We start from the raw sequence: 16301 nt of genomic DNA, 5'->3' as shown, positions 1-16301 counted from the left end.
GTTCGGTTGGATGTACCAAGGAGGCATCTTAGAGAACATGCAAGAGGTATAGAAGCGCATTTCAGGCCAATAATCACTTATAATCCTTCACCGGTAGTCATTCCTCACAATAATCAAGGGAGGACATTTGAAGTGAGGACCAACTCATTGCAAAGCTTGCCAAAATATAAGGGTTTAGCAACGGAAGAGCCTTATTTTCATTTGGAGGCTTATGACTCGATTTGCAACACTCTTGGGAGTCAAGGATTCTCAGCCGATGATATTAAATAGGTGTTATTCCAATTTTCCTTAGAAGATAAGGCGAAAAAGTGGTTCTATACATTACCTTCGGCATCTATTTATACATGGGTGGAAATGCAACAAATCTTTTTGGATGAATTTTATATCGCTCAAAAGACAAATGATGCTAGAAAAGGTTTGAGAAGTTTTCAACAACAAACGGGTGAAATGTTTCATGAAGCATTTGAGAGGTTTAACATGATGATAAAGAATTGCCCTCATCATGGGATAGAGCTACGGCAGTTGATGAATGCTTTTCATGAGGGGTTATGTGCCGAAGATGTTCACGATTTAATGTCTATCACCAATGGCACTTTTGGTACAAATTATGAGCATGATGATTGGGAATTTTTGGAGCAAATGGCGGTCACATCAAAGAGAAAAGCTCAAGCATCAAGGAGAGCACGACCGGTCATTACCCGAACTCAAGTGCATGCGGTTGACGATGGTAATGTTCAAACCTCTAATCAAATTTATGATGTTTGTGCCATTTGCAATGAAATAGGTCATGCGGCTGAGAATTGCCAAGGAATGGTTGAAGGGCAATATGAAGAAGTTCATGCGGTACAAGGTCAAGGAGGGGGTGGTAGAAACTACAACATGAACTCGAACACATACCACCCCGGGTTACGAAACCACCCGAATTTTAGATATGGGAACCCGTCAAATCAACTTAACCCAAACTTTCAAGGAAACCAAGGAAATTATGCTCCTCGCCAGAAATTTAATAATCAAGGTTTCCAAAGGCAATTCCAACAACCGGGTAATGAACAAAGTGGGTTTTTGGGTCAAGGTTCTTCGGGTGGAAATGAGGTCATGGAGATGTTGAAAGCGATGCAAATGGAGATGCAACGAAGAAATCAGCTTGATGAGGTTCGTATGCAAAAAGATGAAATCCGTGACAAAGCTATTCAATCGTTGACCACCCAAATGGGTCAACTTGCGAGTGAAGTGGCGATACTGAAGAAAGCAAAAGGCCAGCTACCAAGTGACACGGTGACAAATCCCAAGAACATAAAAAGCGTTAATATCAATGTGGTAAGCACCATTCCTAGTACCGAATTTAATGAAAAATTTCTAACCTCTTCGTGTCAAATAAATACAGGTATAGGGAAGGATACCGATGGTGAGAATGATAAAGAACATGGAGCACCAATTGTGCCTATCCGTGTGGGAAAATTAAAAATTCCTCATGCATTATTGGACTACGGGGCGAGCATGAGTGTATTACCAGGTGATCTATATGACATGTATGATTTTGGTCCGCTCGAAGATATAGACACCATGGTGAATTTGGCGGATGAGAGTTGGAGGCGTTCACGGGGAATAGTTAAGAATGTTATGATTCGGTTGGGAGAATTCGACTATCCGGTGGATTTTCTGGTCTTAGATTATGCTTCTACCAAACTGGCATCACAACAAAGGGTAATTTTAGGTCGATTGTTTCTTTATACAGCAAATGCTCAAATCAACTGTAGAGACGGGATCATTACTATGACCGAAAAGAACCGTAAGTTGTACTTTGATGTTCATACTAGGGAGATTAGTTATGAATCTATTGAAGAGAAGGGTAGAAAGTATAGTGACCATATGAAAAGTGTGCATCAAAGAATAAAAACAAACAAACCACCGGGGTGCGAAAAGAAGTATGAGGGTTCGAGCAGGTATGTAGTTGACTATCCACCGAATGGACATTTGCTGGATGCATTTCAACCAATGACAAGCTACAGTGGGGGAGGTGATAGGAACCGATTCTTTGAGCCACCATAAATGGGGGTGGCACGGTCTGGCTGAAGACTCGAAACTTAGCGCTGCTCGGGAGGCAACCCGGGGTTTTATATTGATCTTGTTGTTTTTATCTTTCTATGTTTCAGGGCCATGGCGACATTCAAGTGTGGGGAAGATGTGCAAATATTTGGGTGAAGGTGGTGATAGAAAGTCGGATTATCTACAATATCTGTTGTGGCAAACTTCACCAGGTCAACGTACTCTTTCCTTAGTCTTGTTATGTTCTTTAGCTTTGAAATATTGGTAGTTATTCGTTTGCTTTATGTTAATAAAAAAAAAAGAAATTTGGGGTTTGAGATTTAAAGCTTTTGTTGATGATGAAGAGTTTAAGCGATCAAAGCCTCTCAAAACCATACATTGGGGTCAATGTATCCCAAGTGTGGGGATGGGGGGAATTTTTGAGGTTTTTGAAAAATTTTAAATCAAGCGAAATAATGTGAGAATTTGAAACACCTTGGATTAACCCTAAATGATGCACCGGCAACCCTTAATACCCTTTATTCTTGGTGAGAGTTGAAGCCACACTTGTAAATAAATAATTCTTGTTCTTGATGAGAGTGGCAACGGGTGGGGGTGTATTAGAACTTGTGCTTGAATGCGGTTTGAGTCCTTAGTTGAATGTGAATGTGAAAAGGATAAGGGCAATTAGGTAGCCTCGTCTTGGTGAGTGCGAGTGTGGGATTTGGGGGGTTGGACCTCATAAATTATATATATGAGCATGGTTGCGAGAGGGGCGGGGGTTTGGACATTTAGTTGCCTATTTTGTGCCTAAAAGCCAATCATTTGTTACCCCTTAGCTAGTTCTCCAAAAATTTACCCGACTTAACCCGGTCTTATAGTGTTAGTAGTTGCTTTAGTTGTGTTTAGATATGTTATGTGAATGTTTCTCTATGCTATGATAAAAAAAAAAGAGAAAAGAAAGAAAAAAAAATGAAAAAGAAGGATGTGTGAGTTGTCTTGTATATAGTAGTTATGTGTTATTTATTTCATTGTGTAATAAAAAGACCGGGTAAAGTCCTTCGCTACTACATATATATTTCCATTTCCTACCCGTATGCCTAGCCACGGTACAACCTTCAAGTCCCTTTGATTTGCATTCATGTTTTGGCACTTGTTAGGCGGGGGACCGATTTAGGTAAAAGCATATAGTTGTGCAATCACCCGTTTGCCTTTTGTGTATATAGCGTATCTTTGCTAGTGTTTACTTGTCACCGAGAGGAGATATAGTGAGGGGTGTGTTGTTTGGGTGTTAAGAATGGGTTAGTAAAAGGACAACATATTATTGCTTGATTTATGTCGATCACTTGTGTTTTGAAAATGGTTTTGATGAGTTGCTTGGGGCAAGCAACGGTTAAGTGTGGGGATGTGACGGGTAGTCCATAGGAGAACCCATAAGTGGTATAAACGATATTAAAATCCCACATTTAATTGGGTAATTGTCTAGAATTAGATAACTATGGTTGCTTGTGTTTCAGGTACATTTGGGGCTTAAAAGTGTGGAAATGAAGCTTCGAATAGGCGTGACCAGATTGGAGATTGAATGACGGAGAATAAATGAAAAAAATCAATTATTGGTATGGAAGAATTAAGAGGATAGCATTATAGAGGACGAAATTACGAGAACGTAGGCGAAAATGGTGAAGAAAACGGAGTTGAAACGAAAAAGTTATGCTGAAAACAAAATTTCATGCTGAAGCCTACCGTAACTTACCTTACGGTGGTACCGTAATTTACGGTAGACCCCAGCATTTTTCGTCCACCGTAAGGCAGTAGAGACCCTCCGTAACACTTTTTGGTCCACCATAACTTACGGTGGTACCGTAATTTACGGTGGAGATAACGGAGAAATGTGTAACTGCCCTATTTTATGATGTTTTATTGTGTCTTTTCACAGCCAATCATTCCCATTCGGTTACCAGCAGTCTAGGGGCGATTTTTAGGTGTTCTTGAGAGCTTGAAACAATTTCTAAACATCTTGTTAGTGTTTTTAATTCCTATGAACATTGATATGTATGTGATGATGATTGTCCAAGTCATGAGTGGCTAAACTTATGGTGATCATCCTAGGTTGAAGGTTTGTCTAAGACATTTGTGTTTTGATTCTTATTTCTAGAATAATAGACTTGCTATGATGGTTTGTTTATTATGGTGTGTTGTTTGCTTGTTCGTAAATTGTTAATTTGTATGTTAATCTTAGTCTAAACCATACTTTCTTGGTGCCGTTGGCAATCGAGATATCATGGGCGGGATTAGGATTGGGTATTGATTAATTGGTCATCGGGTAACAACCTCGCATTCTAGGAATCCGAGTACTTAGTTCCCTTTCATCACGACAAGTAATAACACATGAACCATGTCTGTGTGGTTCTTTCTAGTTGAATATTAGCATGAATGTCGAAGCAAACCGGAAACTTAGGATGGTCATTTGTCTCTAAATTGTTTACAAAACCAATTCTCAATTCGCAATTTAATTAGTAATCTTAGTTTTAAAAATCAAACAAACAATCCAACTCTTTGAATTTACTTTTTATTGTAATTAGTTTAATCTTAGTTAACTTAGATACACTTCTAAATAACACATATTCCACAAACTCCTTGTGTTCGATACCCACTTACCGCTAGCTATTAGCAGTAATTGGATTAAATTTGATTCTACCTACGATAGCACGTCACCCTTCACCTCCACACTCACCGGTAACTTCAGATCTGCATTTTATCAACACGTCTCCACCATGCCCGGTTTAGTTTCCGTCAAAACGCCACCACGAATCTCCATTCTAGAAGACAACCACAACCACCAGATCCGCACCTCTCCCGACTCAATTAACCCCAAAACAACACCACTGGCGCAACGGAGGCCTCCATCACCCTCTCCGTCATCCTCACGCACCAAGCCGTCGCCAGATCGGAGCTCCGGAAAGAAGAAATCGCCAGAAAAGTAGTTATTACTGGATGAATCTTCTCTCGATAACCCCGATCTAGGTCCTTTTCTGTTAAAACTCGCGCGTGACACAATCGCGTCCGGTGACGGGTATGGCGGCAGCGGTGGTGGTGGGGAGTGGTGACAGCGGCTGTGAAGGTGGAGGTGAAGGGTATGGCGGCGACGGTGGTGGTGGGGAGTGGTGTCAGCAGCTGTGGAGGTAGAGGTGGAGGTGATTGTGGTTTTTAGTGAGAGAGGGTAGAAAGAGAGTTGATTGTCTGCAACTTTTGAAGATGGTGGGGTATTTATTTTAAGTTAATTACATAAATTTCTCTAAAGAAACGAAATTACAAAAATGTCCTCATGTGCCTTGCACATGATCAGATTTAACAAAAAAAAATTAATTGGGTTTGCCTTAAAGGACATAACGTGCAGTATTTTGAAACATTAAGTACAAAACTCATCAATTTTAAAGGTAAATGACAGCGCCTGAAATTTGGACAAACATAAAGGACAAAACTTGTAATTTACTCTAATAAAAATAATACAATATAATATAATATAATAATAGTAAAAAAAAATTATTAATAATAATAATAAGATGCCTTTCTATTTTTGAAGGAATGAAAAAAAAATCTCTTTACCAAGGAATGAAAATTTTTATATTTAAAAGAAATCACATTCTTAACAAATAATCCATTCCATTACCACATGATAATCAAACATGTTTTTTTTTTCGTTCTATTCCATAATTCTTTCTTATTAAACACTAGCTAAGTGTCTTATTACTGTGATGGTATCCATTATAATATTTTAATAAAAGCAAGCTCTTGTATAATAATATTCGGTTATCTTAATCTTGGTAGTTCAACCCATATATATACGAAAACTACATACTCTCCACTACTAAGCGAAAAATTCAAGGGGTCGGTCGCCCCCTCCCACCCCACCATGCTGCGTCACTATCGCCGGCGACGGTAAGTCGGCATCCTATGAAAAGAATTACTAGTATAAATTTTATTTTGAAATTATCATCTGAAAAAGTTATTTACGTCTCGTCTAAAAAATTATAAAATTGAATAAAGTTAACTGTTGTTTTTCAATGATAGTCTATAATTCTTCTTAGATTCTTAAGTTGTATCCACTTTATAGTTAAATCTTATATATTTTTCCTACAAAATATTACAAGTATATGTAATGTATTTTATATTTTGGGTATAATGTTCTAGATTCTTCTGACATGGTACTGTATAAAAAACACCAAATATAACAATTTAAAACACAGTCAAATATATTCTAAACATTAAAATTAGATCATACTGATTAATTTTCATCGCATAGCGTTTTATATTTCGTGCCTAAAATACGTTTCATTATGTTTTAAATTGTAACTTTTTTTTGTTATTTTTATACAATATCACGCTAAAAGAATGAGTTAAAGAGTTAAATGCCTAGTTTGTCCCTGTGGTTTGCGAAAATTGCAGACTTGGTCCAAATGATTCACTAATTAGAGAGTTGGTACTAGTAGATGTAATTTTTGCACTCGGGTGGTCTTTGTCACTAACCTCTGTTAAATTTCTCAATTAAATTGATGTTAAATGACTATCATTACCCCTAAGTAGTTAAAATAAATGAAACTATCTTCTTCCTCCCCTCTCTCCCACCCTCACAAAACCCTACTACCACACCTGCAAATCTCCACTTCAACAATGTCTCCAGAGCTTCTCACTCGCCTCCTCCTCATCTCCGTTGCACTCCCTCTCTCCGCACTGCACTCATCAACCAATCACAACCTCCACTCTCCTCACTGCACTCATCAAGCGATTTTAGAAGCTTTTACAGATAAGAAGAAAGTTGATGCAGGTGTTAAATCCGAACGAGCAACGGTCCTCCGACGTTTCGGTTAACCGGAATCTAACCTCCATCTGGTGATAACAACGATGTTTGGTGGTTAATTCGGTTTTTGAGCTTCATCAGTTGTTACTTGTTAGCTAGATCTGGTGCAACTGAAAAAGTGTTATCGACGGTGAAACAAATGTCGTGGTGGTGGTTCAGGGGTGTTTGATGATGATGGTTGAGGGGTGATGGTGATACACGGTGGGGGTGGTGGTTTGGGGAGATGGTGGTGATGGCTGGTGGTTTGGGGAGATGGAGGTTGTGGCGGAGATGATGATAGTGATTCGGGGAGATGGTGGTTGGTGATGGTAATGCACGGTGGTGGTGGTGGTTATGGGAGGTGGTAGTGGTGGATGGTTGTTAAAAGGTGGAGTGGGGAAGAAGAAGGGTGGGGATGGGGTGGCCCACTTATTTTTATTTGTTTTTTTATCATTACCCCTAAGTAGTTAAAATAAATGAAACTATCTTCTTCCTCCCCTCTCTCCCACCCTCACAAAACCCTACTACCACACCTGCAAATCTCCACTTCAACAATGTCTCCAGAGCTTCTCACTCGCCTCCTCCTCATCTCCGTTGCACTCCCTCTCTCCACACTGCACTCATCAACCAATCACAACCTCCACTCTCCTCACTGCACTCATCAAGCGATTTTAGAAGCTTTTACAGATAAGAAGAAAGTTGATGCAGGTGTTAAATCCGAACGGGCAACGGTCCTCCGACGTTTCGGTTAACCGGAATCTAACCTCCATCTGGTGATAACAACGATGTTTGGTGGTTAATTCGGTTTTTGAGCTTCATCAATTGTTACTTGTTAGCTAGATCTGGTGCAACTGAAAAAGTGTTATCGACGGTGAAACAAATGTCGTGGTAGTGGTTCAGGGGTGTTTGATGATGATGGTTGAGGGGTGATGGTGATACACGGTGGGGGTGGTGGTTTGGGGAGATGGTGGTGATGGCTGGTGGTTTGGGGAGATGGAGGTTGTGGCGGAGATGATGATAGTGATTCGGGGAGATGGTGGTTGGTGATGGTAATGCACGGTGGTGGTGGTGGTTATGGGAGGTGGTAGTGGTGGATGGTTGTTAAAAGGTGGAGTGGGGAAGAAGAAGGGTGGGGATGGGGTGGCCCACTTATTTTTATTTGTTTTTTTTAACCTTAGGGGTAAAACAGACATTACACAGACACTTAACTAGAAAACTTAACAGAGGTTAGTGACAAGGACCACCCGAGTGCAAAAATTACAATTATTAGGACCAACTTTGTAATTAGTGAACCATTGGGACCAAGGCTTCAATTTTTGCAAACCACAGGGACCAACCAGACATTTAACTCCTAAAAGAATCTAAAACATTATGCCTAAAAAAACATGTTAATTATTGAATTAATTTAACATCTTAAATTGAATTTTTATGATTTATTTAACATGTGTTAAACGCATTGTTGCCCGGTTCCCCATTTTTTTAGTGTTTTCCACTGAACCCAATATATATATATATATATATATATATATATATATATATATATATATATATATATATATATATATATAGGCTAATTATAAGGAGAAAACCCACTCCAGTTGACTAAACCCTGAAAACTCAAACATGTGGCTAGGATTGATCCACGTATGAATTTAGATTAAGAGTAGGCAAGGGCATAACCGTCTTTTTCCTTCTTTACCTTTTGAGATTTGTGTGACCCCTTTTGATGTGTAAGTCTGCACACACGCAGACCTTTCAACATTTCTTCTTCTTGTCAAGCTTTTCATTAATTACATTGGTATAATATCTCTCTCCTCTTTCACATATCTTCTCTCACATATCATTTATTTCAACCAAAAATTAGAGAGAATCTGATCTAAACTTTGGTGATGAAGAACCAGATCTCGAACAGAGGCTGAAGGTTTGAGTTCAAACCAGGCAAAGATCTAGTGAAATTACACACTTTTTTACGTTTTTAAGGAGGCTGAAGGGTTTTGTTCAAGAAGAAGGTGAATATGTATGTTTTTAAGCTTTGTTTGCAAATCTGCAATTTTTTTACTCTGCATTTTTGTTGTGTTTTGTGGATCTATAACTTTTTTATTTTTTGTTCAAGAAGATGAAGGTTTTTAAGTTCTTGTTTTCTATATCTCTTGCTTTTTATTATTGATTTTATCAATTTTTTGTGTAAAATTTGTTGCAGATTCCTAAACAAATCGAAACAATTTGTTTTAAGTTCTTGTTTATTGAATTAAATCGAAGTTACTTTGCTTGTTTATTGTTATTAATTGTAGTTTTTTCTTGATACAATCATGAAGCAAAGTGAGTTTTGTATAATAAAGATAGAGTAAATTTTGTTAGATGAAACAAATGTGCTAGTTTACAAATGTGCTTGTTTATTGTGTTATTAATTGTAGATTTCTGCTATTTGTGACCAGGGTTTTCTTGTTCATATTTTTGTTTTGCGGTTGATTTGTGAAGTGTTTCGTGTTCAGTCCATAGATGTAAAATTGGGGATGTATGTTGTGCTGTTGTACGTTTGCTAGTTTTGTTTTGGAAGAGATTTTAGCTACTGAGTTTACATGCACACCAGGTGTTTGTTTTAATACCTCAATGAAAGATGCCCCTTTTTGTTTCAATTTTCGAAACAACTTTGTTTTCAGTGTTTAACTATGTAGTGTTTTGGAGCAGATCTCAGATTGTTCATTTGTTTAGAACATCAGATGATGGCCTTTGGTATTTTGTTCTACATATCTAAATCATAGATTGAAATTGAACACTTGGTAAAATGATTGAACAGACCAAAGTAACACCGTTGGTTTCACAATGTTTTGTTATCTGCTTTTAGAATAGGTTGGTTTGAGGTTGTTAATTTGTTTAGAACATCAGATGAATCATATATTATTACTTTTAGTGCTATTGACTTTTTAAAGTTGTTTTGTTTATTTTTCAGTTTACAGATTGGGAGGAATGGGAATTGAGAAAATATTAAAGGCTCGAATCAAGTCAAGCCACAGGTAGAGGTTGACTTCAAATTGGCAACCAAAGAGCATGAAGACTCAATTTCAGAAGAGGCTCGCATTACAGAGGTTGGTTCTTCATTTTCATGTATTCAAGCTTAAATAAATTTGATTATAGCAGTTAAATGTGTCCTCAACAGATTATAGAGGTTGACCTACAAACGTTTATAGTTCATTCTTTTTTTTAACTAAATTGCTGCATTAGTTATGGTTACAAATTTTTTTAATGTTTGTAGTTTGTTATTATTAGTTTTTTTTATTGGTAGAGGAGGAAAATGCACCAGCATCTACACTTTTTGGTGACATCAAAAAATGTATCACCATGTTTTGTTTGCATTGTAGCAAAACGTGTTAAACTTGTATTGACAATACAGTAAAATGCATCAGTTTATTAGGTTTCATGTTAGATACATCATTCCAACTATAGGCTTCTAACTATCTCCAACTATATTCAAATATATGATTTTCTTATCTCTATTTTTTCTTTACAATTCATCTACCTCTCAAAAAAGATGAAAAGGTGTTCATGTGGGAGGATTGCTACCATCCGGCCATCATGGACAGATGACAACCCAGGAAGAAGGTTCTATTCATGTCTGTTTAAGGTAAAAATTTCGAACCCTGTTTTAATAAGTAAATGTATGTTCTAATCGTATTTTATCCTCATTATTTTAATGTAGCCCAGCAACTACCCTTTCATTGGTTGGGTCGACCCGCTGATGTGCCTACGGTCAATAAGGATCATACCAGGTCTTTTGAGGAAAATCAACAACCTGCAAGCTAAACTGTTTGTCCGTGAGCAAGAAATTCGGAAGAAGAAGAGGGTTATATGGTTACTGATATTAGCGTTAGTGATTGGCAGCTTACTTGTTAGCATTGTTTGTTGTGATTAAGAAATAGGTGGTACTTAGTTGGATTATCATTGTTAGTATGTTAATGACATTTGTAGTATGTACTTGTTGATGTTTGGTTGAATCTGGGAATTTTCTATGTTGTAGATTTTTTGGTTTTGTTTTTACCATGTTACATTTCTTTTTCCCTCAGATATATGTAGACTTTTGCTGTGTTGAATCTGAAAATTTTATATGTTATGGATTTTTTGGTTATGTTTTTACCATGTTACATTTTTTTTTGCCTCAGATTTTTGTACATTTTTGCTGTATCCGTGTTACATTTTTTTTTTCACTGAGATTTTTGTATATTTTTGCTCTATGTGTGTTTGATATGTGCTTTTGTTGAAGGTTGCTTAAATATCTTTTTTTTTTCACGACAACGTTGTATGTTTTTTTAGATTTGATCACGTAACTCTTTTTTTATTTATTATTTTTTCCTAAAGTGTGTAACTTGTGTAAGCTTTTTTTAAGATATCAACTTTTTTTTAGTTTTTCGTTATGTTAGAAGTCAGTATTTGTTTAAATCATATAATAACGACACGATTTTTTTGAATAACATAGATTGGAAAAACATAGATTTAACACAATAGTTGAGTACATAATAACTTTAACACTAGATATGGTAAACAACATAGGATAAGGAAAGTAGCCCCTATATTGCATGAGAGAGGGAAAATTAGGACACATTTTTTTTTCACACACATACTAGTAACTTCACGTAAACACCACTTTTTAGTCAAGAAACGATCTTCGAGTGCCAAATTCAATTTCAGTGCTGAGTGGTTCTTGGCTAAGCTCACTCTCCCACGGGTTGTGGTTGGCCCACGAGACAAGAGTGTTTGGAGAGTAACAAGAGTAATCATCATCTATAGGATCATCTTCGGGATCAACTGACGGAGGGTTCTCTTAGGTGGCATTGACTGGTTTAGCTTGGTCAGCGAGCACCACAGATGAAGAGTTTTTGACAGGGGTAACTTGTGTAGTGAAGTAAAATGATCCCCAGTCAACATCAAAAAGTGCCTCATCTAACCACATCGCTGAGTCGCTGTCCACTGAAACTAAGACACCAACTTTCAGATATGGTTTACATAATTTATAAACAAGGAAACAAGTTGTGTGTACATACCTATTAATTTCCTTTTCACAATTTTCTTTGCTTTGCTGTCCACTGAAAAAATAACCAAATAAAAAACTTATATAGTCTATTTTTCTCAATCAAAATTAACACACGAATCAGACCCCCCCCCACCGCAATTGATCATGTGTTCATCCCCAAAACCCCTAATGCTACCCTGTCATTAACAAAAAGCCAGATGTATGAAGAAACCGAGCACTTTAAAAACTGTTTAAAAGTTTATAGTCTCTATTTTCACACATCCCAAATCTGTATTTCTAAAAGAAAATTCATAATTATCTAAAATTATCAACTTTCTTTTTAACAAGTGAGATTATTTGAAACAAACAAAAAACCCTAATGGCACCTGCCATTAAGAAAACCCAAATGGGTATAAAGGAATTGAGCATTTTGAAAAGTCTTAAAAAACCCTATAATCTCAATTTTAAAACTCTCTAATTTTGTATAGCTAAAACAAAGTTGATAATTTTAGTCATCAAAGAAGCGACGCACCTGAAATCCCGTCGTTTTTAGCTTGATTATTTCCGGCGGTGACCGTTGAAATTCTCCGGTGATTGTTGAATATCTCTGGCGATCTTTGATATTCTACGGCGATTATGAAGATCTTAAGCGATTTTTGGCCGGTGATTGTGGGTATAGTTGAACATCTTCGTTGATTTGGGTATAGATCAAGAATGTTTGATGAAGATTTTTGGAAGAGAGAGAATTTGGTTTGATGTTTTGAAGTTTTGAAATGAGAGGTATGTGCATATGCAGACTTTTTTCTTTCTTGTAAGAGATGAAAATATGTTTCCCATGTTACCCTTAATGTACAATCAATGTATTAAAAAATACTGAAAATTGTAACTAAAGAAAGACATGACCCAAACTTAATCTCACCCATTTATTTAGTTTGATCAATGGTGATTAATGGGTTTTCAGGGTTTATTCAACTCAACCGGGTTTTCAATTTATCCTTGCCCTATATATATATATATATATATATATATATATATATATATATATATATATATATATATATATATATAGGGGAAGGATAACATGAAAACCCATTTAAGTTGAAAAAACTCCAAAAATCCTTGTAAAAACTCTATGTAACATTTTCCAAAACAGATGTAGTTCGTTCGGTTTCGGTTCGCTACGGTAGCGGCACGTTATTCGTTATAAAATAGGAAACCAAAAAAATATACAGGTACAAGTATTGATGTGGTTCGGTTCAGTTGAGTACGCTATGGTACCGATACAGATGTTGTTTTGTCGGTTTTGGTTCTGTTTGGTACGATAGAGTCACAATTTTTGTTTTCAATAAAGCTTATATCTTAACGCAAACAAACTAATACCGATCATGTTCCCATCGCAAAGCGCGAAAATATCTCTCTAGTTTTTATTTAAACATCCACTGATGTTTACATATCAACGGAATTGATAACATGTGAATCAGCACGTAATTTTGTAGTTCACGTGTTTCTCGTCTTTCTTGTATTTATCTCGTTTGAATCTTGAGACATATAAAAATAAAACACCGAGTTTACCTAATCACGATCACATCTTAATTTATGTGAATTAATTTAGAAAGTGGAGAGGTTTGAGTTAATAGTTTGTGCGAATAAAGTTAGAGCTTGATGGGGTCCTCCATAAATATAACAATGGACCTCTAGTGAAGATTCACCATGGACGTAAGCAATGTTGTAGAAAGCGTTAGGCGCTAGTCGGGCGGTGAGGTACCGCCTAGGGATTAATCGAGATTAATAGGGGTTAATCGGGATTAATTGAAATGGACTTTATATGTATAATTTTATGAATTTATATACATATACCATTAATTTTATATTTTTTATATATAAATTCACAAGTATAAGGACTAAATATAAACTAATAAAGATGGAGGGGGTTATATGTTAAAATACCTAAACTTAAATAACCCTAATCATCTAAACTTTCATCATACGCCCGTTGCTCTCCGTCTCTTCTTCTTCATCGGGTACAAAAACAAAACACAAACCCTAATCCCCATATTCCCTTCATCTAAACAATAATTGAATAACAAATTAAGGTCGTCGGAGAAGAAGACTAAGGTCGCCGTCGCCGGCGATGGATGGAGGTGTGCGGCGACAATGAGTCAAGTAAGTTTCTGTATAAATTTCTGGGTCCGATTAGTCCGATTTCTTCCGATTTTCTCCGACTAGGTCCGATTTTGACCGTCTTTGACCGGGACCGATTTTTTAACCGATTTGCAAATTTTTAGGCGATGGCTTACCGATTACCGCCTAGGCGCCGATTAATCGGCCGCCTAATCCGACTTCTACAACATTGGACGTAAGGTAATATACATCATCAATTTGTAATATTGTTATTAATTTAACAAATATATTTATGGCATGTTTGGCTAAGCTTATTTTACCTAAAAATGACTTTTGTGAAAAGGACTTATTGACTTATTACTTTTTGAAAATGAGTTTTTATAAAAGTGTTTGTATTAGCTTATAGGGTGGGAAAAGCCAATAAGTCAATAAGTTGTTTTTTAAAAAGTGTTTGGCTTAGCTTATTGATGTAAAATGACTAAAAGCTAATAAGTCAATAAGTTGGTTCAAAAAGTCACAACATTCTAACTTCTCAAAAATGATTTTTTGATGACTTTTTCTCCTTCTCAAAAAGTCATTTTGAAAAGGACTTTTAAGTTTGCCAAACACAAACTCCTTTTTAGCTTTTTGATTAAGTCAATAAGTCATAAGTTGGGTTGGAAAAGCTTAGCCAAACATGCCCTTACACACGTATAGCCTTGTTAAAGGATACGCTATTTTGGTCATTTGTCAAAAATTAACAAGAAAAATTTTAGTGAATTGGATTAGAAGTGTTAATATTTGAAACGTTAATGACGAAGAGAGTTAATGGTAGACAAAATCTGATGTTTGGAGCATGTCTCATGGACAAAACAACAGTTTACTATATTTCGAACATTTGATTAGTAGCCATATGCGCTCTTCATATGATTAGTACTTATAACTTGCTTCCTGTATTGATATATTCTTTGATAATCATCGTTAAAGATCTTCATCCCTCATTGAATATTTGTTTCAATCTAGGTGTTTGATGTAGTTGTCTAAAAAACCATTTATACTAAGACTAGTTCACATGTGTATCTAAAGTCAAGTTTACATATTTTCTTGTTATTTTAAACATCACGAAAACAAACAATATGAACTTGATTATTACTTTCAAGGACTGAAACGGACATGAATTCATACTTGATTACTATTATCTTCAAGGTTCAATTAGACAGATAAAATAAACTATCGTATGTGAACCAATATTTTATGAACCTGGAAGAAAACAAGTCAACAAAAGTATAGCAATTGAATAGCCTATTTGTAAGGTCCCAAACTCAAGAGACGTTACAAAAGCATCAAAGGCCTTGGCATAAGATTTGGGAACGGGCGAGATGGTATTTGGAGTGAGATGAATGTGTGTGGAACGGGATTTGGACCTCGTGGTCATGGGATGTTGGTTAGATGGTGGTGGGCCAGTGTGGGTTGGGGTCGTGGGATGTGGGCCAGGGAGGGGGCAGTAGAGGGTGGTGGTTGGGTGGGGGCAAAGGTCGTAGGTGGGGGGACAGTCGAAGTAGGTGGAAGGCGAGGACGTCGACTGTAGGTGATAGGGTATGGTGTGGTAGGTGATGGTCGTGTGGGGGTAGGAGGGATGAACGAAAAACCGGGAGGTGGTGCGTCATCAAGGAAACAGTATCTGGTGGGTGGTTGTGGTATGGTGTAAGGAAAGGTGCTTTCATCAAACGTAACATGACGCGAAATGTGGACCTTTCCAGTAGTGGGGTCGAAGCATCTGTAGCCCCGGAAATATGGGGGATACCCGAGAAAAATGCACCGGATGGCTCGAGGGTGGAGTTTATGTGGTTGGGTTGCGGATGTGTTTGGGTAGCAGGCACACCTGAAAACTTGCAAATGGTCGTAGTCGGGGTGTCGCAGGTAAAGGGCAAAGGTAGGGGTGTAAAAGTTTAATCTTTTGGTGGTTAAAATGTTATGAAGGTACGAGGTGGTGTGAAGGGCTTCGATCCAAAATATAGGAGGTAAGTTTGCGTTGATTAGGAGTGCGCGTATGATGTCGTTGAGACGACGAATCATGCGCTCGGCCCGGCCGTTTTGTGAGGATGTTTGGGGGCATGAAAAACGAAATAGTAGGCCATGGTGAGTGGCAAAACTTTTGAAGGCATGGTTATCGAATTCGCCCCCAAGGTCACATTGAAAGGTTTTAATTTTACGTTGAAATTGTGTAAGGATTAGTTTATGGAATTTAGCAAAAGTGGGAAAGGCCTCGGATTTGAATTTAAGTGGGTAAACCCAAACAAAGTGGAAGAAATTGTCAACGAGCACCATGTAATA

The 16301-nt window shown here is 37.1% G+C and overlaps 1 protein-coding gene, 1 long non-coding RNA gene and 1 other non-coding gene across 4 annotated transcripts; 1 reads left to right on the top strand and 2 right to left on the bottom strand.

The window, feature by feature from the left end:
- Window positions 1-403: 403 nt before the first annotated feature.
- LOC118489424 lies at window positions 404-509 on the bottom strand. Its single transcript, XR_004887444.1, has one exon. It is a non-coding gene; the product is annotated as a small nucleolar RNA R71 (small nucleolar RNA).
- A 7947-nt stretch (window positions 510-8456) lies between these two features.
- On the top strand, window positions 8457-10897 carry LOC110921847. Of its 2 annotated transcripts, none has more exons than XR_002582684.2 (4): window positions 8457-8871; window positions 9813-9948; window positions 10392-10484; window positions 10560-10897. It is a non-coding gene; the product is annotated as an uncharacterized LOC110921847 (long non-coding RNA). The 2 variants fall into 2 exon arrangements; XR_002582685.2 differs by having other exon boundaries at window positions 8457-8879.
- Window positions 10898-11334: 437 nt separating this feature from the next.
- LOC110923952 lies at window positions 11335-12790 on the bottom strand. Its single transcript, XM_022168005.2, has 4 exons — window positions 12787-12790; window positions 12400-12675; window positions 11899-11940; window positions 11335-11824 (listed from the first exon to the last, which is right to left on the bottom strand). The coding sequence occupies exons 1-4, from the start codon at window positions 12788-12790 to the stop codon at window positions 11679-11681; spliced, it is 468 nt and encodes a 155-aa protein (XP_022023697.1). The 3' UTR covers window positions 11335-11678.
- Between the last annotated feature and the right edge of the window lie 3511 nt (window positions 12791-16301).

This window comes from Helianthus annuus, chromosome 17, assembly GCF_002127325.2.
Source record: "Helianthus annuus cultivar XRQ/B chromosome 17, HanXRQr2.0-SUNRISE, whole genome shotgun sequence".
NCBI lineage: Eukaryota > Viridiplantae > Streptophyta > Magnoliopsida > Asterales > Asteraceae > Helianthus > Helianthus annuus.
The sequence above is the reverse complement of the archived record's forward strand: the minus strand, read 5'-3'. Positions and strand labels throughout refer to the sequence as shown.

What these genes read in the sequence shown, in the direction of transcription:
- LOC110923952 (XM_022168005.2), bottom strand. An exon ending in TAAAAACGACGGGATTTCAG is followed by an intron (nt 11,941 to 12,399) that starts GTGCGTCGCTTC and finishes TTATTTTTTCAG; the next exon opens with TGGACAGCAAAGCAAAGAAA. An exon ending in TGTGAAAAGGAAATTAATAG is followed by an intron (nt 11,825 to 11,898) that starts GTATGTACACAC and finishes TCTTAGTTTCAG; the next exon opens with TGGACAGCGACTCAGCGATG.